This window comes from Hyperolius riggenbachi, chromosome 7, assembly GCF_040937935.1.
Source record: "Hyperolius riggenbachi isolate aHypRig1 chromosome 7, aHypRig1.pri, whole genome shotgun sequence".
NCBI lineage: Eukaryota > Metazoa > Chordata > Amphibia > Anura > Hyperoliidae > Hyperolius > Hyperolius riggenbachi.
In genome coordinates, this window is record NC_090652.1 from 266035884 (window position 1) to 266061493 (window position 25610).

Genomic DNA, 25610 nt, shown 5'->3' on the forward strand with positions numbered 1-25610 from the left:
CAGCAGCCGAACACGGAGGAGGAAGCCACTCCCAAGATGGCCGCCAATCCCTCACCCACACTGCCCGCACAACTATCCCCTGTTCGGGATACACAACAGCCAGCCGCTTGGGACTCAGAAGATGAGCCACATGCAGGGATTCAAGGTGAGAGGGAAAGCGGGGGCATAAATTACCAAAAGCTGGCAGCAGCGGTGGTAGAAAAACTGGCTCCAGAGCTCAATGCCTCCATACAAGCCGCCATAGATCACTCCCTTAAAGCTGTACACGGCACATTGCAAGCTCACTGCCAACGCTTAGATCATGCCGAGTCTCGTATACAAAAAATCGAAGATGAAAGAGCAGGGGAAGAGAGGGGGAATAAACAGCTCAGAGAAGAGCATAAACAGATGCGAGAGAAATTGCAGGACCTAGAAAACCGTTCGCGACGCAATAACCTCAGAGTGGTGGGACTCCCTGAATCCATGACTGCACAAGCTCTGCGTGACTTTTGTGCATCCACTCTCCCCAAAATGCTGGGCTTCCAAGCGGGAATGCAAAGCCCCCTGAGAGCTGCAACAGATAAACACCCCCCCAACCAGCTAGTCCTAGCCAGATATCTGGATTTCGCTGAAAAAAATGAACTACTACGTGCTTATAGGGAACTAGACCATCCCCTTTAGCGCCAAGGCACGCAGATTCGCATCTTTAATGATTATTCGGTGCAAGTGTCTAAGAAGCGCCAAGCCTTTAACCCAGCATGTGCACTTTGCATTCAAAAAAGGTGGAAGTTTGCACTTCAATATCCAGCGATACTAAGAGTTACTGATGACACTGAAACCACTCATACTTTTCATACAGTTAAAGAGGCTTTGTCATTTCTCCGCACTGATAATACTGATCCGACCTGAATCGATGTTTGCACTTTACCTAAAGGCACATTTTGGCAGGGGGCGCTGCCATTGCAACTTATAGAATCCACAATGGCATAATAACTGGTCATGACGCTTTCCCGCCACTTGGTGAGGAGAGCTCAGTTTAAAAAATGTTTTGAAGCTACATCGGCCAACATAAAGAAACTTCTATACGGTTATAGCCAAAGTTCACAACTGGATGGTGGATCGGTTATGGAGTCACAGGGATGAGGAAATCATCCAGGGAAGAAGAGAAGTCAAGCAACTGTGTTTTTGTTTATCTTTTTCTTAATTTGTTTTTTTCCCCAGTATTGTTACGCCCAATTGGCACCAAACAGGACGAGTGGGGGGGGGGGGGGGGGGAGGGTTGGGTGGGGGTGGCAGATTAGCTCCCACTTTTTTTTCCTATGTAGCACTGGGGTTAGAGTTAAAGTGAACCTCCGGACTAAAAATCGACTCAGCAGCACTAAAAAGTCCTGGTGTTTCTTTAACAGTTTCACAGCATCAGAACTTTGTTTCTCTTATCCAAGCCTCATTTTTAGCTGCACAGAAGACAACTGCCCGGGCTTTTTTCCACTGATGCTGTGCAAAGCATGATGGGATTTCTGATGTTGTTGCTCTCGTTCTGCTGTTTTGGTGCAAATTTTTTTTTTTTTTACATTTTGAAATTGACATTTGAAGCCTAGCGTGTGCAGCTGGGAGGGGTTATCAGGACACAGGACAGTTGGAACTGTGTCTCCTGCTCCTTGTCACCTCCTTTTAACCAAAAAGATGGCTGCCCCCATGACAAAGATGGCAGCCCCCATGAATCACAAACATTTGCCTGTTCTTTTAAAACAGGGTGGGTAAAAAAATATATTACCTATCTATTCTAATTAACATAACTAATGTAACTTAATGACAGTATGTTTGTTTAGGCTGAAGTTCCCATTTAAGGGGGAGGGAGTTGGGAGGGCCCTGTCATCTCTGGGTATCTGGTATCTCTAAAATGTATGTGTTAAGTATATTACAACATAACTTGATCCGTAGCCGGGCACTGATATGACTCTACGAGTCACTTCGTGGAATGTTAAAGGTCTTCGGTCACCAGGGAAACGGTCAATAGTGTTGCGCCACCTTAAAAAATTTAAAACCTATATAACTCTTTTACAGGAGAGCCATCTGATGGAAAACCAGTTTAAATTTATGCGTAAATCTTGGGTGGGTCAAGTTTATGGGTCAGAATCTCAGGGGCGCAAGTCTGGAGTGCTGATATTACTCCGCAAATCTCTACAGGGCGAGGTCATTGAAAATAAATCTGATAAGGAAGGGCGATGGCAATGGATCAAGTTACGTCTAGCCGGTGAGGAAGTGATCATTTTTAATGTTTATGCACCAAATGAAGCTGATAAGTCTTTTTTTCACAGAACTGATGTCTGAAATCTTAATGATGGGTAACGCTAAGATAATTCAGGGAGGAGATTTTAATGCTATTAGTAATGTTCATGAAGACAGGTCCAGGAAAACACCAGCCAGCAACTTGACATTTACTAAATCACAAATCTTTAATGAATATATTTCTTTATGTGACAGCTGGAGAGCATTACACCCAGATGGAGAGGAGTTTACGTTTTACTCATCCCCCCATAATATTTGGTCGCGTCTCGACTACTTTTTGATAACACCCTTGCTTATGTCACAGATACATTCGGCAGAAATTCTAGACCTGGTCATTTCCGACCATGCTCCTATACAGCTAATGTTCTCTCCGCAAATACCTAGAGGCCAAGATATAATCTGGCGCTTCCCATCCTACCTCTACGAAGATGAAGGTTTTGCACATTTTGGGCATAAAAATTCATAAAGATCCCAATCTCCTATATTCACTAAATTATACCCCATTGATCGCAGATCTGAAACGCCAACTACTAAACTGGGAGAATCTACTAATTAATTTAATGGGTAGAGCAGCGTTAATTAAGTCAGTAACCGTTGGGAGACTATTATACCCACTTCAGACAATTCCCTTATTACTGAAACACCTGGATATCCAAGATTTAAATAGAGCATTCAATAGGTTCCTATGGAAAAACAAAAAAACAAGGATAGCTCTCTCAGAACTATTTTTGCCCAGGGATTGGGGAGGATTGGCGATACCTGACATTCGACGTTATAACCTGGCTTGCCTCACCCGACATGTGAGGGACTGGCTACACAAAACCAGTATTTACTCTAACTATGCATTGGAGGCATCTTTCTCTGAACCCTGGTCACTGACTGGACTACTCCACACACCCCAGAGATATATGCCACCAAAATTAAAGAATAGCAGAGTAATCAAGGACACAGTAATGGCATGGAGAGCTTTAAGGAAGATATACTCTGTCCCTCAACAGATCTCCAAATATATGCCATTATGGGGCCACCCAGGTTTCCCAGCTAGTTTATCGCATGGAGGTTTTCTCTTTTGGCAAGAAAGGGGAATGGGGTGTTTGGGGCACCTCTGTGATGTGCGAGGGGGGAGACTTATGACCTTTCAAGAAGTAAGAAACAAATTTAACTTACCAAAAAATCATTTCTTGTACTACGGCCAATTAAGATCGTATGTAATGAGCAAAACAAAGATTATATCTAACATAGCTATGTTGGATTCTTTTGACAGGTTTCTGGCTCCTCATATATCCCAATTATTATCAGAAATACACGCTAGATTGCAGGAGATCAATTTACAAATAAAAGCCCGGAGAAACCTGTCAAAATGGGGTAAGAATATCACGACAGAGGACCTAGAGCACAGGTGTCAAACTCCAGTCCTGGAGGGCCAGATCCATGCCAGTGTTTAGGATGGACTGAGAAAAAGTGGAATGTGTTCTACCTGATGGACCACGCCTTTATGGATTCAGTACCATCAATTAATTTGAGCTGTGTCAAAAATGTGTGAGGACTTTGGCCCTCGTAGGACTGGAGAGGATAAGATCTTGGAAGGCTATAGACTAGTCCATAAACTCATCCCAGGGGACACATGGAGAGAATCTCTGCTAAAATTAATTCATAGGGCAAAATATGCCTATAATATCAAATATCACTCTCCTCCTTCATATTATTCCCCGAGGTGTCCCAAATGCTCCCTGCAAGATGCTGATCTCTTTCATTGTCTGTGGTTATGTCCGGTAATTATTAAATTCTGGAAAGAGGTACTTGCTTTCATTAAACTAGTGTGTAAAACCAATTTAGAAATGTCACCGCTTTTACTCTTATTCAATTATCTTGAATCTAGCTCCCAAACCACAGACACAGGCAATCAGCGCTCACCTGGCCCAAGCAAACTAGCTCACCTCATAATTATTGCAGCACGCAAGGTGATCTTTAATAAATGGATATACCCCAGTGCACCCGGGGTTTGGGATGTAAAAGAGGAACTAAACCATCTATTTTACCAGGACAAGCTAGAGGCTATAATACACAAAGACAAAAAAAAACAGCAGTTTCTTTAAAAAAATGGAAGCTCTATATCCTGTCATCTTACTCGGACTTGGAAATAAGGGAATTAATGGAACACTTCACCTATACTAAGTGGTACCTTTTGGAGAAGATGCAGGGTTCGTTGGGTCGACTTGATATATCTTGATCACTAACGCATGGTGGTTCTACCCAGAGATGACAGAGGGGGAGGGGGGGAGGGGAGTAGGGGGGGGTACGGGGATTTATGTATCCTGTATTATTCTCGGTTCTGAACATCTACAACCCTTGCAAGGCTATAGAGTGGGTGAAAAAATCATGCGACTCAAACTCCAGGTAGCCAAAAATTGCTCCGACTCCACAGCCTTGCGCTCATCACTGGCTGCCATTTATGAAGACAATCTACTGGAGTCCCCATTTTACTACTGGTAACGTGCAATCCTATGATGTCTGTTTACACTCCAAAAAGTAGACACATCCAATGGCCTAATGACAGGAGTGGGGATCCTCCAAGCCTTCACAAAAGCAATTTTCCCATCAAGAGCCTGGAAACCAATTTAAAAATATTTTTGTTAAACTACAGCAATGTGGGGCAATTTTCCTCTGATAGTTGCTAACCTCTCTGACTGGTTTATGGTGTTGGAAACGTCATGATTCGCATACAATGTATTTAATAGGAAATTCGCATGCGAATTTCACCGCAAATTGGCTGGCGTTTTCGCATAAAATCAATGTAAAAGCACACAGGCACTGACATGGTTAAATTCATATACTTACTAACATATGCGAAAACGCCTGCGAATTTACGGTAAAATTTGCATCCGCGTGCGAATTTGTTTTGCGTTGTCCACGACTAATTCACACCGCACAAGTGGAAACGGGCCCTAAGACCAGTGGGAGAATTTCCAACCCAATCTTTGAAAGTGATGGTTGTGATTAACCACTTCGCATCCAGACCTTTTTTCCCCAATTATGGACCAGAGCAGTTTTGACAGTTTAGCTATGTCCTTATTTAATCAGAAATAACTTTATCCCTACTTACGACAAAGAAATAAAATAAATATTGTTTTTTTTCAAGACAAGCTAGGCTTTCATTGTATGCCATTTTTTTTCCATCAAACAATTTTGTTTTCTATGAAATTCAATGGAAAACAAAGAAAAAAATTGAAAAATCATTTATTTCTCAGTTTTACCAATTCCAGTTTAAAAATAAAAAGTGCTACTGTAGATAAAAAACACAAATTTTGTTTGGCTATTCTTACTGCTTATCACAAAACTTACATAATGTTCCGGTCACAATTTATGGTGAAGATATTGGATTCCGAAATAATGCTACAGAGTGTATTTTTCACTATGAAATGAGAAAAGTATTTTTAATAGTAAAAATCAATCTCATTAGCTCAGGAAACATATTCCCATTCACCAATTAGATAGTGCCAGAAATGTGCACAGGAGCAAGCCCAATGCTGCACAGCACTGCTTCTGCTACAAGACGTATATCTACTGACTTGTGGTTTAGGTGAAGTTATGCTGGGTACACACAATGCGTTCCCGCACTCGATTCCCGTCGATGCGCCGCTCGATTCCCGTCGATTCGTTTATTTCCAACATGTCCGATTCGCGGGTCAATGGATCGTTAGGTCGATTTGCCATACTTTACATGGCATTCGACTTATAAATCATCGAAATGCGCTCGGAAATGCTCGAAAATAATCGAATCGTCGGGAATCGAGCGGCGCATTCGATGCGCGAACGCAACGTGTGTACTCAGCATCACAGAGGACGTATATCTACTGACTTGTGGATAAAGTGGTTAAAATCTGGATGAGATTAAAGAGTGGGCGGGGCTTGTGACTGCGTGCTCCTGTATGGCTTCCCAAGCATCCTCTATAATAAAACCTGTCCCTGCGTCATCCTCTTGTCCGTGTTTTTTTGGCTACTATGCATGTGTAGCCGACAGCAGGAGGACGGGGACAGGGGGGCAGGCGGCCGTTGGCGTGCACATCCACGCAGTGCGCTGCTTATGGAAAGAGCCTTAGGCCTGGTTTACCATAATATTCTTGTGGAGAATTTATACATACAATGATGGCATATTATGCCATTAAAAATGCATTTTTTACCTAGCTTTATGAACAGGCCTATAAATGAACTGACGTTCATATTCCAATGTGCTGCACCATGTGAGAAGAAGATAGATTTATGATGGTTATAAATACACTGTGGAGTACAATAATACAATACAATAACAACAATAAATATAAACTTACTGGTACTTTCTTAGATTCTGCAGTTGCTTATTAACCAAGGTAGTAATGGAATGTGTATTGGGGCTGTAAACTACAAAATGCTTTCCGTGTTGCACAGGCAGTGCAGGAAAAGTATACTGTAGCTTAGCAGATAGCACTCTCTCACTATCTGAACAAGGTTTATATGTTCTGCATGGGTTTCCTCCGGGCTCTCAGGTTTCCTTAAAAATGTACAGATAAGTTAATTGGCTTACCCCTAAATAGGCCGTAGACTACTATGGACATACGACTATGGTGGCGATTAAATTGTGAGCCCCTGCAAGGGATAGTTAGTGACAAGAGTATATAATAACTACAATGCAAGGAAAGTATACTGTATCTTAGCAGATAGCACCCTTGCACTATCTGCACAAGGTTTATGTTCTTTCCATGTCTGCGTGGGGTTCCTCCGAGCACTCCGGTTTCCTCCCACAGTCCAAAAACATATAGATAAGTTGATTGGCTTTCCCATAAATTGGCCCTAGAATACTATGGGTATACGGCTATGGTAGGGATTAGGAAATAAGTTGTGAGCTCCTCCGAGGAACAAGGGAGTAAAAGAGCTGTGGAAAAGGTCAGCACTAGATAAAAAAAATAGGCAAGTCGTTTATTAGATTTACTAACTAACTATTCACGATCACAGCACCATTTGTGTGGCTTTCTATACAATTCGTGGACTTCATATTCCGCTCGCGGCAGCTCTATAAGCTTGTGCATAGAACGTGACATGTAGGGCCCTTTTCCACTAGAACGATTGTGATTGCTGAATCGCAAAATCGCAAATCGCTAGTGATTTTTAAATCGCTAGAGTTGTTACTTTATCATAGAAATCACGAGAAGTATTTTCCACTACAGTGATTCGATTTGGAAATCGCTAATCGCAAATCGCAATCGCTTGCTGGAGCGATTTTTATAATGATAATGCAATGCAAATGAAAATCACAAATCGCAATCGCATAACAGAATTAATGAAAAATCGCAATCGCTGGCATTTGTGATTGCGATTGCTAGTGGAAAAGGGCCCGTATTGAGTGTTCTCTAAAAAACAATCATTGCCGAGAACACAAATTCTAGAAACCTACTTCAGATGTCATAACCACTAATCATATCTGATTGTCTCAGACTTCATGCGAGACCGCACAAATTAACTTAATCCACACAATGATCAAATAGAGCAATTCCTGTAAATTAAAAACACTATCATCAAAAAAAATCAAAAAGACCTTGTCTATAGAATAGTTGTTTCATGTTTATGAAACCAGTTGTAGTGAGCAGAAACTTAAAATTGCATACTAAAAACTTCCGTATAGCGTATTTTCCACCATATAAGACGCACCAGAATACAAGACGCACCTAGGTTTAGAAGGCAAAAACCAGAGTGAAAACTATAAATAATAAACCTTGTGCATCCATGTTCCAGGAGCGTCTTGTACCTGTATAAAAAAAGTAAAAGTAGCACTCAATGTTGGCTGTGGATAGTGTGACCTTGATTGTTCAGCCGCAATGTGCATCTAGCTTGCTGAATTCCAGTGGTTAGGTAGAAGAAAAAACGCTGTGCACCAAAGCGGTATGCTTGAAGATTTATTCCATCAAAATCACATACAGACAGCGAAACAACAGAGGGTAACTGATGGCCTAACAGCTGCTTCGAAGGATAAGCAGCTTGCTTCCTCAGAGACCCCTTCCTCAGAGAGCATACCACCCTGGTGCACAGTGCTTTTTCTTCTACCTAACCATAAGTCTTGTACATGTTCTTCCCCAAATGCTGTCCTCCTGTGTCCCTTATGTGTCCTCCATGTGTTCTCCTGACTCCCCCATGTGTCCTCCTGTCTCTCCCATGGGTCCTTCGTGTCCTCCTGTCTCCTAGATATTGTCCTCCCGTATCCTCCTGTCTCCCCAATGTGTCATCCTGTCTCTCCCCGCTTGCCTTTGCTCCCTCTCCTGGCCCCTCCTCCCCCACAGGTGTGCAGTGGCAGCCGCTTACCTAATCCGCCATGCCCCTGGGGACTGCAGACCTCTGTCTTCTCCACGTGGCTTCCTCTAATGACGGCTCACCTCGCTTGCCTCCTCTCCTGACCCCCCACCACCCCCGGTGTGTAGCAGCAGCTGCTTACCTAATCCGCCAAGCCCCTGGGGACTGCAGACCTCAGTCTTCTCCATGCGGCTTCCTCTAGTGACAGTTCCCCTCGCTTGCCTCCTCTCCTGACTACCCCCCCCCTCCCCCCCGGTGTGTAGCGGCAGCTGCATACCTAATCCGCCATGCCCCTGGGGACTGCAGATCTCTGTCTTCTCCATGCGGCTTCCTCTAGTGACGGCTTCCCTTGCTTGCCTCCTCTCCTGACCCCCCCCCCCCCCCCCCCCCCCGGTGTGTAGCGGCAGCTGCTTACCTAATCCGCCATGCCCCTGGGGACTGCAGACCTCTGTCTTCTCCATGTGGTGTATGAGTGATTGGTGCGGAGGGGGCTGGAGGAAGCCCCAGGTATGTATAAATCTTTTATAACTATTTGTCTCAGGTACACTTTAACGTTAGGGAAGTTAAATAAAACAAGCACAATTTAAAGGGACTCCGAGCAGTGCAGAAACTATGGAAGGATGCATATCATTTTAAAGCTCTCTTTCTCCTCTTTCCGATGATATATAAACCGCCGCCCTACGCCTTTTAGTTTTCGCTATTTTCGCAATTGAAATTGCCGTGGCCGCGATTTCAGTCGCGAAAATAGAGAAAACTAAAAGGCGTAGGGCGACGATTTAGGTGTCGCCATAAAGAGGAGAAAGAGAGCTTTAAAATGATATCCATCTTTCTATAGTTACTTGTATTACACAGGACGACACTTTCCCCAGTGTCAGCAGCTCCATACAGCAGAAAAAGTCGGCCTGTGTAATACAAGTAACTATGGCAAGATGGATATCATTTTAAAGCTCTCTTTCTCCTCTTTCTGACGACATCTAAATCGTTGCCCTACGCCTTTTAGTTTTCTCTATTTTCGCGATTGAAATTGCGGCCGCGGCAATTTCAATCGCGAAAATAGCGAAAACTAAAAGGCGTAGGGCAGCGGTTTATATATCATTGAAAAGAGGAGAAAGAGAGCTTTAAAATGATATGCATCTTTCCATAGTTTCTGCACTGCTCGGAGTCCCTTTAAAGAATTACATACAGCTAAAACAAGGGGGTGAGGGGCTGAATGGTCTTACCTGTGATATACATCAGCTCCTCCTCACTGGAAATGCTCAGCAAATCTGCCTCTTGGCTTTTACAAGCCATGTAAGCCTCCTTCCACGTGAGGGCGCTCTGTTTATTCAGCTGGTAGCAGTGCTGCAGTGTGGAGTTCAGCGTCCAGCTGCCGGTACAACCATTTACTTAAAGAGAAAAAAGGGAAAAAAACTAATTAATACAATGGAAAGGGACATTGTAACAAAGATTCAAGCACTCTATAAACATAAGATTATCTGACCCAACCGAACAATCAGCAAAATTGTATATCTGTTCAAAGATCCATTGATGTCTGTAAGATCTTATTGCCAACAGTTTTCCTTGTCTACCTCTGACCCACTTCCTGAATATTACTCCTTAATCTGTGGCATCACTTCCTGCAAGGAGATTATTGCCGTTCCCTCCCCCTCCACTCTGGACTTTGAAAAAAGATAGATATAGAGGTGGACATATTTCATTCCTTTTAAACAGTGCACATTGCCTGGCTGTCCTGCTGATCTTCTGCCTCCAATAATTTTAGCCATAGACCCTGAGCAAGCATGCAGATCAGAGGTTTCTGGCTGAAGTCTGACAAGATTAGCTGCATGCTTGTTTCAGGTGTGTGATTCAGACACTACTGTAGTCAAAGAGATGAGCAACACTGCCAGGCAACTGGTATTGTTTAAAGGATACCCGAAGTGACATATGACATGATGAGATAGACATGTGTATGTACAGTGCCTAGCACACAAATAACTATGCTGTGTTCCTTTTTTCTTTCTCTGCCTGAAAGAGTTAAATATCAGGTATGTAAGTGGCTGACTCAGTCCTGACTCAGACAGGAAGTGACTACAGTGTGACCCTCACTGATAAGAAATTCCCCTTTTTATCTCTTTCTTGCTCTCAGAAGCCGTTTTCTGCTAGGAAAGTATTTTATAGTTGGAATTTCTTATCACTGAGGGTCACACTGTAGTCACTTCCATACTAATATGGTGGTTTACCCCCTTTCCCCATCAGAACTGCCTTAATTCTACATGGCATTGATTCAACAAGGTGCTGAAAGCATTCTTTAGAAATGTTGGCCCATATTGATAGGATAGCAACTTGCAGTTGATGGAGATTTGTAGGATGCACATCCAGGGCATAAAGCTCCCGTTCCATCACATCCCAAAGATGCTCTATTGGGATGAGATCTGGTGACTGTGGGGGCCATTTTAGTACAGTGAACTCATTGTCATGTTGAAATGAATCGAGCTTTGTGACATGGTGCCTTATCCTGCTGGAAGTAGCCATCAGAGGATGGGTACATAGTGGTCATGAAGGGATGGACATGGTCAGAAACAATGCTCAGGTAGCCCGTGGCATTTAAATGATCCCCAATTGGCACTAAGGGGCCTAAAGTGTGCCAAGAAAACAGCCCCCACACACTTATACCACCACCACCAGCCAACACAGTGGTAACAAGGCATGATGGATCCATGTTCTGATTTTGTTTACTCCAAATTCTGACTATCGAGACTCATCAGACCAGGCAACATTTTTCCAGTCTTCAATTGTTTAATTTTGGTGAGCTTGTGCAAATTGTAGCCTCTTTTTCCTATTTGTAGTGGAGATGAGTGGTACCCAGTTGTGTATCTATCATGACAATCTGCCTAATGCTGAGGTCTCTAATGCAGTAATAAGTACTATCTGCACATAGCTTCATGAACCATTATAATCAACCTCATATGTACAGTATTACACTGCCCATCGCTGTCACCTGCCTGTCACTGGTTCCCTGCTGAGGTTTCTAATGCAGTAATAAGTACAATCTGTCCATAACTTCATGTACCAATATAATCAACCTCATTATATTACACTGAACAATACCAACACCTGCTTGTCTCCATTTTCCTTCTAACATTATCATCTGCCCATTACCCAACCAATTTGCCCACAAGGCTAACAGGTCCGTGGAGGACACCATCAATGTCAGCCTGGCGCACATCATGGAACACCTTGACAAGCCAGACTCCTATATCAGGAGATTTTGAAAATCTGCAGTTGGTGCAAGGACAATAGCCTTGTTGCGCATGCGCGGAAGCGTATTTTTAACAATATTCGTCTGCGCACGTGAGTGTTCCGGCCACAGGAAGTGAGCATCACTTCCTGCTTGGCTGGCTGCCAGACGGGGATTACCGCGTACTAACGCGGTAATCCCCGAAGGCCTGTTTTTGGTGGTGCTGCCGAGGGGCCGCACCAATAACGCCAATCTGCGGTCTGAAACGGCCTTACCCAAGTAAACCTGTGCAAATGAAATACATTATTTAGCAACAGAGCTTGTAATTAAGGCGCCAGGAAATTTGAGTACTGGGTTACAAAATTGCTCACCCTGATCCTGCCAAAGTACCGGCGGCGTTAATTACTATTCTTCCTATCCAGGTTGCCGTGGACTCTGGGGGTAAGATGTAAGAGCTAAATTACGCTGCTCTTATAGTAATTTGGGGACCATCTTTTGACGGAACTCAAATTACAGACTGATCACCACTATAGCACATTACGGCCTAGTGCTCCCTAATTTCCTGTGCAGTTTTTGCCTATCTCGCTCAGCAACACCTTACCTGGTTTTAAGCAATTTCCCCTTTTGCCATCTGCGTCCAAGCACCATTCACCATTCTCACTGGCATCTGAGGCACAGTCATGGAACCAAGCACCATTAGTCTGGAAAGGGAAGTCACATGGCCTTCCATTGGCGGTTCCACCAGTGGTGTAGACAACTGAAAGAAGAGTAATAAAAACTGTAATTGAAAGTACCATAAAAAAAATAATAAAATAAAGAATCGATTCCTCAGAAAGTGTACAAAATGCATTGGTTACTAATATAGACATTGTCGTCATCCACAATATGGTCTAGGAGGTCCTATTTTCATAGTTTACATGTCAAAGAGTGGTAAGTTGAAAGTACCGGTTTGTGTAAGGTTTCAGGAAGCAGAAGTGCAAATGAATAGGTTAGGTTAGGTGGAGAGTCTGGAGGGGTTAGTTAAAAAAGTATCCTTTAAAAAGGTGCCCATTATTGGCACAATATTTTTACTCACGCGATCATTTGATCGGAGTTTTACAGTCGAATTCTACAGAAAACATATATATGGAGAAAAGCAACGTAAAACAATTCTATGGTAGGATGGAATAGAGAATTTGGTTGATTAGTATGTTATATTTTCCGATCGTATCTGAAGAGAGAAAGTACCATAAACAACTCCTTTATGGTAGCCATACACTGGTCGATTTGCCATCAGATTCGACCAACAGATAGATCCCTCTCGATCAGATCGAATCTGATCAGAGAGGGATCGTATGGCTACCCTTACTGCAAACAGATTGTGAACCGATTTCAGCCTGAAACCGTTCACAATCAAACCCCCCGCATACATTACCTGCTCCGCCGGCGCGACTCCAGTCCCCAGCTCTCCGCTGCTCCGTCTCCGCTCTGGTCTCCGGCCCCGGCATGCTTCACTTCTTCCTGCCCGGCAGGAAGTTTAAATAGTAGAGCGCCCTCTACTGTTTAAACTTCCTGCCGGGCAGGAAGAAGTGAAGACCCGGAGACCAGCGCGGAGACGGAGCAGCGGTGACCGGGGTGAGTCCCGCCGGCGGAGCAGGTAATGTATTGCCGCTCTATTGCGTCGGTCGTCGGGCACTCGAACGGCGCTAGCGACGCGCTCCCTACCCGCGGGCGATCGACGGTAATTTTCCGCACGGAGCGATCGACGGGATCCGACAAAATGGATCGACATTCGGCGTGTAGCGCGAACGATTGGCAGCAGATTTGATCCCAGTGATCGAATCTGCTGTCGAAACGGCGGCAAATCGGGCCAGTGTATGGCCAGCTTTACTCTCCTTCCGATTACTTACAATCCTGCAAATCTGATCGAATGATCACAACTGAGAATAATTTGCCGCCATTAATTGGCACCTTAAAGTGGACCCAAACTCTTGCACAGCACACAATCAAAAGTCTTTATTCCACATATAGCAGCAAAAGAAATTCACAGCTCTGTGGGTTTTTTTTGTTTTTTTTTAGGAAGATCAATCCGTCTTAGCAGCTGTGAATAGACTGCAGGAGCTCTGCAGAGGCAGCTCTCATGCAGTAAACACTGAAGCTTAACCCTTTCAGTATCCTCTGCACAAGTGAAACCAAGTTACATTTCAGGGGGTTTTAGGATTTCCACAAATTGTGATGAAGAAAAAAAATTACCAAGAAGGTTATCATGCTGTGGATTATTTTTTTAGAGCAGAGATTAAGGCCTGAGTTTAGTCCTAAAATACAAAACCAAGTACTATACAAGACCAAGTACTATACAAAACCAAGTACTGAAGAACATGCAGCAATGTGTCTGAGCAGCTGCATTTCCCAGTAAAAGAGCTGGCATGGGAATAAAGCAGTGCCGACTTTGAGAATGATAGTTTTCTAGAGAAGAACAAGAGAATTTTGAAGCAAAAAGGGACAGGCAAACCCCAAAAAAGCAACATTAAAATAGTTTTATATGCTTTTTATCTGAGTGAAAACAAAGTGCACTCACGGCAAGAATTAATCTGTCAAAGTTATCATTCTAAAGGTGGCCATACACCATGCAATTTTTTAAATATCAGTTCAATTTAAGAATTGCAATCCATTTTGCTGACTGTAACATTTCAAAAATATTACCAATGTACCACACGCATATGTTCAATTGTTTCTAATTATGATAAAAATGATTGGAAACACTGAGAAAATTGCTAGGGTGTGTATATTAATAAACTGACAATCTAGATAACACGCACCATACAATCTTTAGAAAAATTTAAGAAAAATTTCCAGCATTCCGGATCGATAAAAAATTGAAAAAAACAAAAAAAAAAAAACAGGAAATTCGATCTGATTTCTCAGTCATTTTGAAAAAAAAAGCTTTCAATTTTTTCGGGAGATCCAATCATATTTATCAAAATTGCTGTAAAATCGGATCATTTCATTGTATCTTGTGTGGCCACCTTTAGGGCCCTTTTCCACTAGCAATCGCTAGCATTCGCGCTGAATGCTAGATATTGCGATTCAGCAAATGTACAAAATTTTGCGGCGATTTCCCGACATTTACGATCGCGATTTTGCTATGCTATGCACTACATAGCAAAATAACGGCAATAATCCTTCCGCCGCGCGATCGCGATTAGGTAAAAAACGAATCGCGGTAGTGGAAATTACCTACCGCGATTCCTATGTTAAAAGCAAACCGTAGCGATTTGGAAAATCTCCAGCAATCGCAAACGCCGTAGTGGAAAAGGGCCCTTACTGACATATAAATATCTTTTAAGAGGTTTTACTGTGCTGATAGGCATCAAAGACTACAGACAGTATCATGGCAGAATCCCACATGAGGAAGTCACAATACAAAACAATACACACAAAAAAACAATACAAAAGACAACACTGTAAAATAAGCACATTATATGCAACATGGTAGTTAGGCTCAAGGGTGTTCATGAAAACTTTGTTCATCGGCAGTTTCCAGCGATTCAGTCTTGCAGTGGGTACGAAGGCCCGATACCCACTTGTGCCGGACCAGCGGGAACGGACAGAGTAATGTCCGCTCCGATGGTCCGGCTGGAGCCTGGGGCAGATTCCCCCCCCCCCATAGGCTGTATTGGGGGAACGCAACCACCTTCCCAGGATTATAGCAGACTGCACAGAAGTGTGGTCCACTTACTGCTTAGGACCCCTCGGATCTGTTGCAGCGTGACAAATGTAAACGACTATTTATAGAAAAGGAGACATTCACTCGATGAGCGGAGAACAGAGTCCACCTTCTTGGGAGGAATAGGCAATAGTTACAGAGAATGGTGTGTATTGTGCAAGGTAGGCCTTAGTGAACAGTAACAAGTATAAATATCAGAACATTAGTCAGCAGATTTGTACTCCCACTATGATCACAATCTCGTGTAGCAATCAGCAATGCAAGCATCTTCAAGGCTAAAAGAAACCACAAGTCACAAGCCACAAGTAACAAAAGAAAACAAAGTACAGAAGTAGGAGTATAGCCTGCTTGTTACAGGCTTGAAATAAGGGCAGGTTCACACAGGAGTCCTGCAGCTTCTCACTCAAATGCTTTTCTGCTGGGGAGCACAAAAGCATTTGGCAGTTATCGGTGGCGCATCAAATCGATCGTAACATCCGTCGTTTCATACTGGACCCCAGCAGGAAGACAAAAAAGCACGTCGCTTAGCGGTCCTGGAAGCTACATATAGCCGTGGCACTGCCCCCCCCCCCCCTCAAAAGCACACATCATTTACAGTTCATTTTAAATATTTTTACATAAAGGGTGCTCAGGTCGCTACCAGCAAGCTGAGAGAGGTGTCAAGGGCAAGAGAGACATGACCACAATCTTATCTGTCCAATCTTGTTGAACCATATTTGCCAGAAGCAACATCTGGTAAATATTTTTTCCCTAGGGGCTTAGTAATTGCACAGAGCAGGCAGTTCTATCATCTTTGAGCACAATTTGGTTGCATTGCAGGTGTACAAATACAGCATGGTCTATTCAGTGTTTGGACCTCAACTGTTGTATTAACTATGTGCAGTGGCTGGATAGTGTACTGGGTAAGGGCTCTGCCTGTGACACAGGAGATCAGGGTTCAAATCTAGGCTCTCCCTGTTCAGTAAGCCAGCATCTAATCAGTGAGGAGACCTTGGGCAAGACTCCCTAACACGCCTATAGAGCGTGCCCTACTGGCTGCAGCTCTGGCTCTGAGTCCACCAGGAGAAAAGCGTGATCTAAATGTTCTGTGTCTTGTCTGTGTCTTCACATATCATTTTTGTGCTACAATCATACTGCAGTTTGAGTACAAAAGGCCTTTAGAGGGAATCAATTTTTTATATTAACCTGTAAACCTGATACACAGAATGCAATTTCCCATCAGATTGTAAGATCGAATCGACTATTTCAGAGGTCTGATCGGGTTTCCGATTGATTTTCTGATCACTTCTGCACAAAATCCATCAGAAAACTTATTGTACCTGTCAGAAGTTATCCATTCGACCCGTCAATGAGATGAGAAATTGCATGTTGTGTGCCAGGCATAAGGTGGCAATACACTGGCAGGTGGCAACCAGATTCAACCATTAGATAGATCACTCACTGACTGAAATCTGATTAGAGAGGAATCTATTACTGCCACACACTGTGCATAGATGTAAAGTAAAGCAGAGCTGAGGAAAAAAAAAAGAAAAGGATTTGATACTCACCCGCTGCTTCCTCCAGCTGCATAAACACGTGCGAGTCCCACTCCATCCTCCCTTGGTCTGCCGTTCAGCCCCGGTAACCGTCTCAGTCTGGGTCTACTGCGCATGCGCGGGAGGACTGTCATGCGCAGAAGACCCACACTGGACCCGACTAAGCCAGTTACAGGGGCTAATAGCGGTTGAACTGCAGACCACGGGAGGACGGCGTGGGACTCACACATGTTTATGCAGCTGGACGAAGCTGCGGGTGAGTATCAAATTTTGTTTACAGCTCTGGTAAACCTAAAAAAAATTTGAAAATAAAATCTAAAATTCGAGGTGCTGCCACTGTCTGCCGGGTTTCCCAGGTCTCCATATATAATGTGCTCAATCCGAGCCGTGCAGTGCACCTGATCGCCCTTGTTGAGGGAGATCTTTCCGGCCTGCGTGATCGATAGTGTCAATTGATTGTGGCCAGAAATTAAGATTATGCAGCCATGTCGAGGCATCAATCTCTGGCACTCAATCACTATGATCTACCAGTAATCTGCCGGGGGAAATCGACACGTGTATGGGTACCTTAAGTGCCTGTCGACAAAACAATCTAACCAAATAGAGAGAGATAGATATATAGAGACATAGATATAGAGAGAGATAGATATATAGATATATATAGAGAGAGATAGATATATAGAGATAGATATATAGAGAGAGATAGATATAGATAGATAGATAGATAGATAGATAGATAGATAGATAGATAGATAGATAAGATACATACATACATACATACATACATACACGAATCAGCACTGACCCCCTTCCTCTATTTCACGCCGTTGTTCAGAGAGGCTCAGTGCAGTGCAGTGAGGCATGCACGGTGGAGTACATGCCACATGGATAAAGTTGGAGCGTCTTAAAAAATGAAAAAAATGTCAGTTTTAGTTTTAGGTAGAGTTTAGCTTTAACCAAACGCACTGCTCCTGACCTTGCTTTAATGATGTGGTTTGTCAAACATCAGCTTTACAAGGCTCCAGTTCAGCTAACACCCTGAGGCTGTGTATACAGACGCCTGTTTGTGAACACTACCTGGCGCTGGAAATCCCCATACATTGCACTGCACTTTGCACACCATTCATGCTCATATTGCACCAGGAAGAGGAGTTTTTTTTTTATTTATTTTATTAGAATGGAAGTAGAGTTCTATATAATTTTAATGGATTGGGCATTGAAAAGTGGTCTTAACTTTAAAAAAAAATAAAAATTTTTTGATACTTCAGAAGTTTTAAAGGCTAGGTTTACACCAACCTAAATCAGACTATTTTTCCACAATGGACAAAAATCACACGTAATCAAGCAACATGCAGAAGATGCCTGCAGGAGAGTGAGTGGATAGCCATAGCGCTGGACTCCAGCTGGGAGGAGAGAGCAGCACTGCTTCTTCTGTGCCTTAAAGAGGAACTTCAGCCTAAACAAACATACTGTCATTAAGTTACATTAGTTATGTTAATTAAAATAGATAGGTAATATAATCTCTTACCCACACTGTTTTAAAAGAACAGGCAAATGTTTGATTTCATGAGGGCAGCCATCTTTTTGGCTGAAAGGGGGTGACAGGGAGCATGAGACACAGTTCAAACTGTTCTGTGTGCTGATTACCCCTCCCAGTTGCTAGGCAACGTGAACAACAACATAGGAAATCCCATCATGCTTTGCACAGCCATCAGGGAAAAATATGCCAGGGCAGTTTTCTTTGATGGGTGTAGCTTAGCTAAAAATGCAGCTAAAAATGATGCTTTGGTAACAAAAACAAAGTTCTGATGCTGTGAAACACCAAGCTTTTTCAGTTCTGCTGAGTAGTTTAGTCCAGAGGTTCACTTTAAGCTACATACTTTGCAATGCAGGAAGATAGTCTCCGACGATGAGCACTCCCCCCCAATCCATCTTCCGGTCGCGACGCTACACGACGGGCGCAAATGAGACTTCAAGTGATTGCAGTACTTTGCGCGGGAGTCATTGGGGATCTTAAAAATCCGATCCACCGTGACTATCGATATCGCCTCACGCTAAGCAACGTTTGTGTCATTGTGCGTCTGTAAACGTGCTGCAAGATCCCTGAAACGTCCACTCTTTGTTTAAAAAAAAAAAAAATAAATAAATAAATCGCAAGGCAGGTTTGGCCCTTTGAAATGGTGTGAAATTGCACACAATTTCAACAAGTGTGATCCCTGCCTCAAGATACGTAAGGCTGGTGGCTCGGACAAGAAACAAACGTGTCCCCCAATCGTGTATAAAGGACAGGAAAAACAGATGTTTTTGTTTTAAGGGAATGGTGAGAGGGATATGGAGGCTGACATGTTTATTTCCCTTCAATAATGCACATTGCCTGGCTGTCCTGCTGATCCCCTGCCTCTAATACTTCTAGCCATAGACCCTGAACAAGCATGCAGCAGATCAGATCTCTATGACAAATCTGACAAGATTAGCTGCATGCTTGTTTTAGGTGTGTGATTTGGCCCTACTGAGGGTACGCATGCCGAATGACAGCCCACCCTGCTGCCGCTAAACACCCCGGCGGCGTTAAATACTATTCCCCCTAAGAGTTGTAGCAACTAGGAGGTCTGGTGATCGCTGGATCCTCTAAGAACTCTTGCAGCATAGCACTACTGCTATCCAGCGCTGGGCATCGGGCGCCAAAATGACCTGCCTCCCCTACTGACCAGAAAGATCAGCAGGACTGCCAGGCAACTGGTTCTGTTTACAAGGAAATAAATATAGCAGCTTCCATAGCCCGTTACTCACCCCCCCCCCCCCCTCCTGTAAGTCGCTCCGTGGTGTGGCCCAGTATCCTCACTCCTAAAACTACAGTCTAATAGTATCCTATGACCATGGCAATTCTATAATTCATATTAATATAATTCATTTGATATCAAACGCTAGACCCACCTGGATGTGAGGTGGATCCCATCTGGTGAGCGGCTATATTGAAGGGGTTGTGTTTGGACTCATGCACGGAGTAATGCACATTGAACCACTGTTCCCTTTGGGGTGTATGCATGCGTCAGTTTACTTTAACAGTAATGCAGTATGTTGAGTTTTGTCTTGAACCCTACAGATTATGAAACTATTGTGATCAAGAGGAGCACTGTCGTTTAATTAATTAATTCTATAATATAGATGGGATCTTCTTTTAAAGCAAAATGCTTAAAGGGATACTGTAGGGGGGGGGGGGGGGGGGGTCAGGGGAAAATGAGTTAAAGTTACTCGGGGCTTCTAATGGTCCGCCGCAGACATCCTGTGCCCGTGCAGCCACTCACTGATTCTCCGGCCCCACCTCCGGTTCACTTCTGGAATTTCAGACTTTAAAGTCTGAAAACCACTGCACCTGCGTTGCTGTGTCCTTGCTCTCACTGACGTCACCAGGAGCGTACTACGCAGGCACAAACCGTACTGGGCCTGCGCAGTACGCTTCTGGTGACATCAGCGTGAGCGAGGACATGGCAACGCAGGCGCAGTGGTTTTCAGACTTTAAAGTCTGAAATTCCAGAAGTGAACCGGAGGTGGGGCCGGAGCATCGGTGAGTGGCTGCACGGGCACAGGATCTCTGCGGGGGACCATTAGAAGCCCCGGGTAAGTTAAACTCATTTTCCCCAGACCCCCCTACAGTATTCCTTTAAACTATCTGGCAAAATGTTACGGAACATTATGAAATAGATACAGCATACAGTATATTGTGGTAAAGAAAAATGAATGAATTTGAACACATTAAGTAAAGAATGCTAAAGGCATAAAATATAACTACTTACGCAATGAAGCAATGTTTGTACAAGCCATAGGAAATGCCTGCCTTATCTGCTGTGCATGTTTTGCTTTATGTGGTTGCAGGAACAGCCTATGAGCGAGTACTTGGGAAGGGTACATGAAGCACTATGGAGGCCAGCTCTGACAGAATTAAGGTCTGTGCGTTTGTGTTCAGGCTTGTCCGTCTGGAGCAAATATGCAGACTGACGGGCGTGCAAACAGAGATGCAGGCACATGCACAGAGATGCAGCCGCCCGCACAGGGTTGCAGATGCACGCACAAGGATGCAGATGGGTAGACTTGCACACAGGGATGCAGACGGGCAGACGCACACAGAGAGATGCAAATACACACACACAGATGCAGAAGGGCACTCAGTATCTGTGTCTGGCTGTGTCTCCATGTGCGCACCTGCCCATTTACATCACTGTGTGCACACCTGCCTGCCTGTGTGTGCGTGCCTACTCATCTGCATCTCTGTGTGCGCACCAGGGCTGTGGAGTCGGAGTTGGACTAATTTTGGGTACCTGGAGTCGTGGTTTCATAAACTAAGGAGTAGGAGTCGGAGGATTTTTGTACCAAATCCACAGCCCTGGTAGGTGTGTGCGTGCCTGCCCATCTGCCTCTCTGTATGCGCACCTGCCTCTCCGTGTGAGCGTGCCTGCCCATCTGCCTCTCTGTATGCGCACCTGCCTCTCTGTGTGCAAGTCTACCTCTATGCGTGCGCACCTGCCCATCTGCCTCACTGTGTGCACGTCTACCTCTCTGCGTGCGCACCTGCCTCTGTGTGTGAGTGCCTGCCCATCTGCCTCTGTGTGCACGTCTACCTCTCTATATGTGCACCTGCCTCTGTGTGTGTGCGTGCAACCCATCTGCCTCTCTGTGTGCACGTCTACCTCTCCATGTGTGCGCACATGCCCATCTGCCTCTCCGTGCGTGCCTGCCTGTCCATCAGTCTCCGTTTTCTTTTACACTGCAAATCGCAATTCTGATTTGGGATTCCATCTTCACTGGATGCTAGCAACACAAGAAAAAAAAAAAAAAAAAAAAAAGCAAAAATGCAGTACTTTTTTTTAATTGCATCAAAAAAAATAAATAAAAAAAAGATAGGAATAGCATATAGTGTAAAACAGCCATCTGTGTGTGTGCATCTGCATCTCTGTATTTGCATCTGCCCATCTGCACCTCTGTGTGCATGCGCCTGCCCTTCTGCATCTCTGTGTGCGAGTCTACCCACCTGCATCCTTGTGCGCGAGTCTGCAACCCTGTACGGGCGCCTGCTTGTCTGCATCTCTGTGCTTGTCTGCATTTCAGTGCGTGCCTGCCCATCTGCCTCTCTGTGTGCACGTCTACCTCTCTGTGTGCGGGCGTCTCCATCTCTGTTTGCGCGCCCCCGTCAGTCTGCATATTTGCTCCTGTCTGTCTGTGTGCCTCCCTGTCCATCTGTGTCCCTCCCTATCTATGTGTTGGATGATCATGAGCATAAAAAGTTAACAAAAGTCTCCACTAATTCAGGGAGCAAGTGACAGCTAAAAAAAAAAAATCATAAGCAAATTGTGGTTGTCATTTCCTAGCATGGGTGCTTCTTGGTGAGTGAAATGCTAATTCTCATCCCTCTTAGCAAACCTCGATATGATCTGATTTTGTGCTTCGTGTAAACATCACATTAAGTTTCAAAACCCATGTTACTTAATTTGCAAGACACACTTCTTTCATCAGATTCAACCAAAGCTTAAGAATTGTGGGTTTTTAAGGCAACACCACAAAAGCCTGACATAACTTACAAGCAGCAGCTTGCACATGAATGATGTAAATTAGGTAGCCTGCGACCCTGCAGCAATCACACAACCTGAGCCTCCAGTATGCAGCCTGCAGCAATCACACAACCTGAGCCTCCAGTATGCAGCCTGCAGCAATCACACAACCAGAGCCCCCAGTACGCAGCCTGCAGCAATCACACAACCAGAGCCCCCAGTACGCAGCCTGCAGCAATCACACAACCTGAGCCCCCAGTATGCAGCCTGCAGCAATCACACAACCTGAGCCTCCAGTATGCAGCCTGCAGCAATCATACAACCAGAGCCCCCAGTACGCAGCCTGCAGCAATCACACAACCAGAGCCCCCAGTATGCAGCCTGCAGCAATCACACCACCTGAGCCCCCAGTATGCAGCCTGCAGCAATCACACAACCTGTTCCCCCAGTATGCAGCCTGCAGCAATCACACAACCTGTTCCCCCAGTATGCAGCCTGCAGCAATCACACAACCTGAGCCCCCCGTATGCAGCCTGCAGCAATCACACAACCTGAGCCCCCAGTATGCAGCCTGCAGCAATCACACAACCTGAGCCCCCAGTATGCAGCCTGCAGCAATCACACAACCTGAGCCTCCAGTATGCAGCCTGCGACCCTGCAGCAATCACACAACCTGAGCCTCCAGTATGCAGCCTGCAGCAATCACACAACCAGAGCCCCCAGTACGCAGCCTGCAGCAATCACACAACCAGAGCCCCCAGTATGCATTTGCGACCCCGCAGCAATCACACATGAGCCCCCAGTATGCAGTCTGCAGCAATCACACAACCTGAGCCCCCAGTATGCAGCCTGCGACCCCGCAGCAATCACACATGAGCCCCCAGTTTGCAGCCTGTAGCAATCACACAACCTGAGCCCCCAGTATGCAGCCTGCGACCCTGCAGCAATCACACAACCTGAGTCCCCAGTATACAGCCTGGGACCCCGCAGCAATTACATCACCTGAGTCCCCAGTATGCAGCCTGGAACCCTGCAGCAATCACACAACCTGAGCCCTCAGTATGCAGCCTGGGACCCTGCAGCAATCACACAACCTGAGCCCCCAGTATGCAGCCTGGGACCCCGCAGCAATCACACCACCTGAGCCCCCAGTATGCAGCCTGCAACCCTGCAGCAATCACACAACCTGAGCCCCCAGTATGCAGCCTGCAGCAATCACACAACCTGAGCCCCCAGTATGCAGCCTGCAGCAATCACACAACCTGAGCCCCCAGTATGCAGCCTGCGACCCCACAGCAATCACACAACCTGAGCCCCCAGTATGCAGCCTGCGACCCCACAGCAATCACACAACCTGAGCCCCCAGTATGCAGCCTGCAGCAATCACACCACCTGAGCCCCCATTATGCAGCCTGCGACCCTGCAGCAATCACACAACCTGAGTCCCCAGTATGCAGCAATCACACAACCTGAGCCCCCAGTATGCAGCCTGCAGCAATCACACAACCTGAGCCCCCAGTATGCAGCCTGCAGCAATCACACAACCTGAGCCCCCAGTATGCAGCCTGCGACCCCACAGCAATCACACAACCTGAGCCCCCAGTATGCAGCCTGCGACCCCACAGCAATCACACAACCTGAGCCCCCAGTATGCAGCCTGCAGCAATCACACCACCTGAGCCCCCATTATGCAGCCTGCGACCCTGCAGCAATCACACAACCTGAGTCCCCAGTATGCAGCAATCACACAACCTGAGCCCCCAGTATGCAGCCTGCAGCAATCACACAACCTGAGCCCCCAGTATGCAGCCTGCGACCCTGCAGCAATCATACAACCTGAGCCCCCAGTATGCAGTCTGCGACCCCGCAGCAATCACACATGAGCCCCCAGTATGCAGCCTGCAGCAATCACACTACCTGTGCCCCCAGTATGCAGCCTGCGACCCTGCAGCAATCACACAACCTGAGCCCCCAGTATGCAGCCTGAAGCAGTCACATCACCTGAGCCCCCAGTATGCAGCCTGCGACCCCACAGCAATCACACAACCTGAGCCCCCAGTATGCAGCCTGCGACCCCACAGCAATCACACAACCTGAGCCCCCAGTATGCAGCCTGCAGCAATCACACCACCTGAGCCCCCATTATGCAGCCTGCGACCCTGTAGCAATCACACAACCTGAATCCCCAGTATGCAGCAATCACACAACCTGAGCCCCCAGTATGCAGCCTGCAGCAATCACACAACCTGAGCCCCCAGTATGCAGCCTGCGACCCTGCAGCAATCATACAACCTGAGCCCCCAGTATGCAGTCTGCGACCCCGCAGCAATCACACATGAGCCCCCAGTATGCAGCCTGCAGCAATCACACTACCTGTGCCCCCAGTATGCAGCCTGCGACCCTGCAGCAATCACACATGAGCCCCCAGTATGCAGCCTGCAGCAATCACACAACCTGAGCCCCCAGTATGCAGCCTGCAGCAATCACACAACCTGAGCCCCCAGTATGCAGCCTGCGACCCTGCAGCAATCATACAACCTGAGCCCCCAGTATGCAGTCTGCGACCCCGCAGCAATCACACATGAGCCCCCAGTATGCAGCCTGCAGCAGTCACACCACCTGAGCCCCCAGTATGCAGCCTGCAGCAATCACACCACCTGAGCCCCCAGTATGCAGCCTGCAGCAATCACACCACCTGAGCCCCCATATGCAGCCTGCAGCAATCACACAACCTGAGCCCCCAGTATGCAGCCTGCAGCAATCACACCGCCTGAGCCCCGAGTATGCAGCCTGCAGCAATCACACTACCTGAGCCCCCATATGCAGCCTGCAGCAATCACACAACCTGAGCTCCCAGTATGCAGCCTGCAGCAATCACACAACCTGAGCCCCCAGTATGCAGCCTGCAGCAATCACACAACCTGTTCCCCCAGTATGCAGCCTGCAGCAATCACACAACCTGAGCCCCCAGTAGGCAGCCTGTGACCCTGCAGCAATCACACAACCTGAGCCCCCAGTATGCA

At 45.7% G+C, this 25610-nt stretch overlaps 1 protein-coding gene across 1 annotated transcript in view; it reads right to left on the reverse strand.

The window, feature by feature from the left end:
- Nucleotides 1-25610, reverse strand: part of LY75 (lymphocyte antigen 75) — a 162471-nt gene that overhangs the window by 97648 nt on the left and 39213 nt on the right. Inside the window, exons 3-4 of the mRNA XM_068245642.1 lie at nt 12405-12560; nt 9807-9971 (exon numbers count right to left, since the gene is read on the reverse strand). Coding sequence (XP_068101743.1) covers nt 9807-9971; nt 12405-12560 — 321 coding nt within the window. The remainder of the gene's footprint in view (nt 1-9806; nt 9972-12404; nt 12561-25610) is intronic.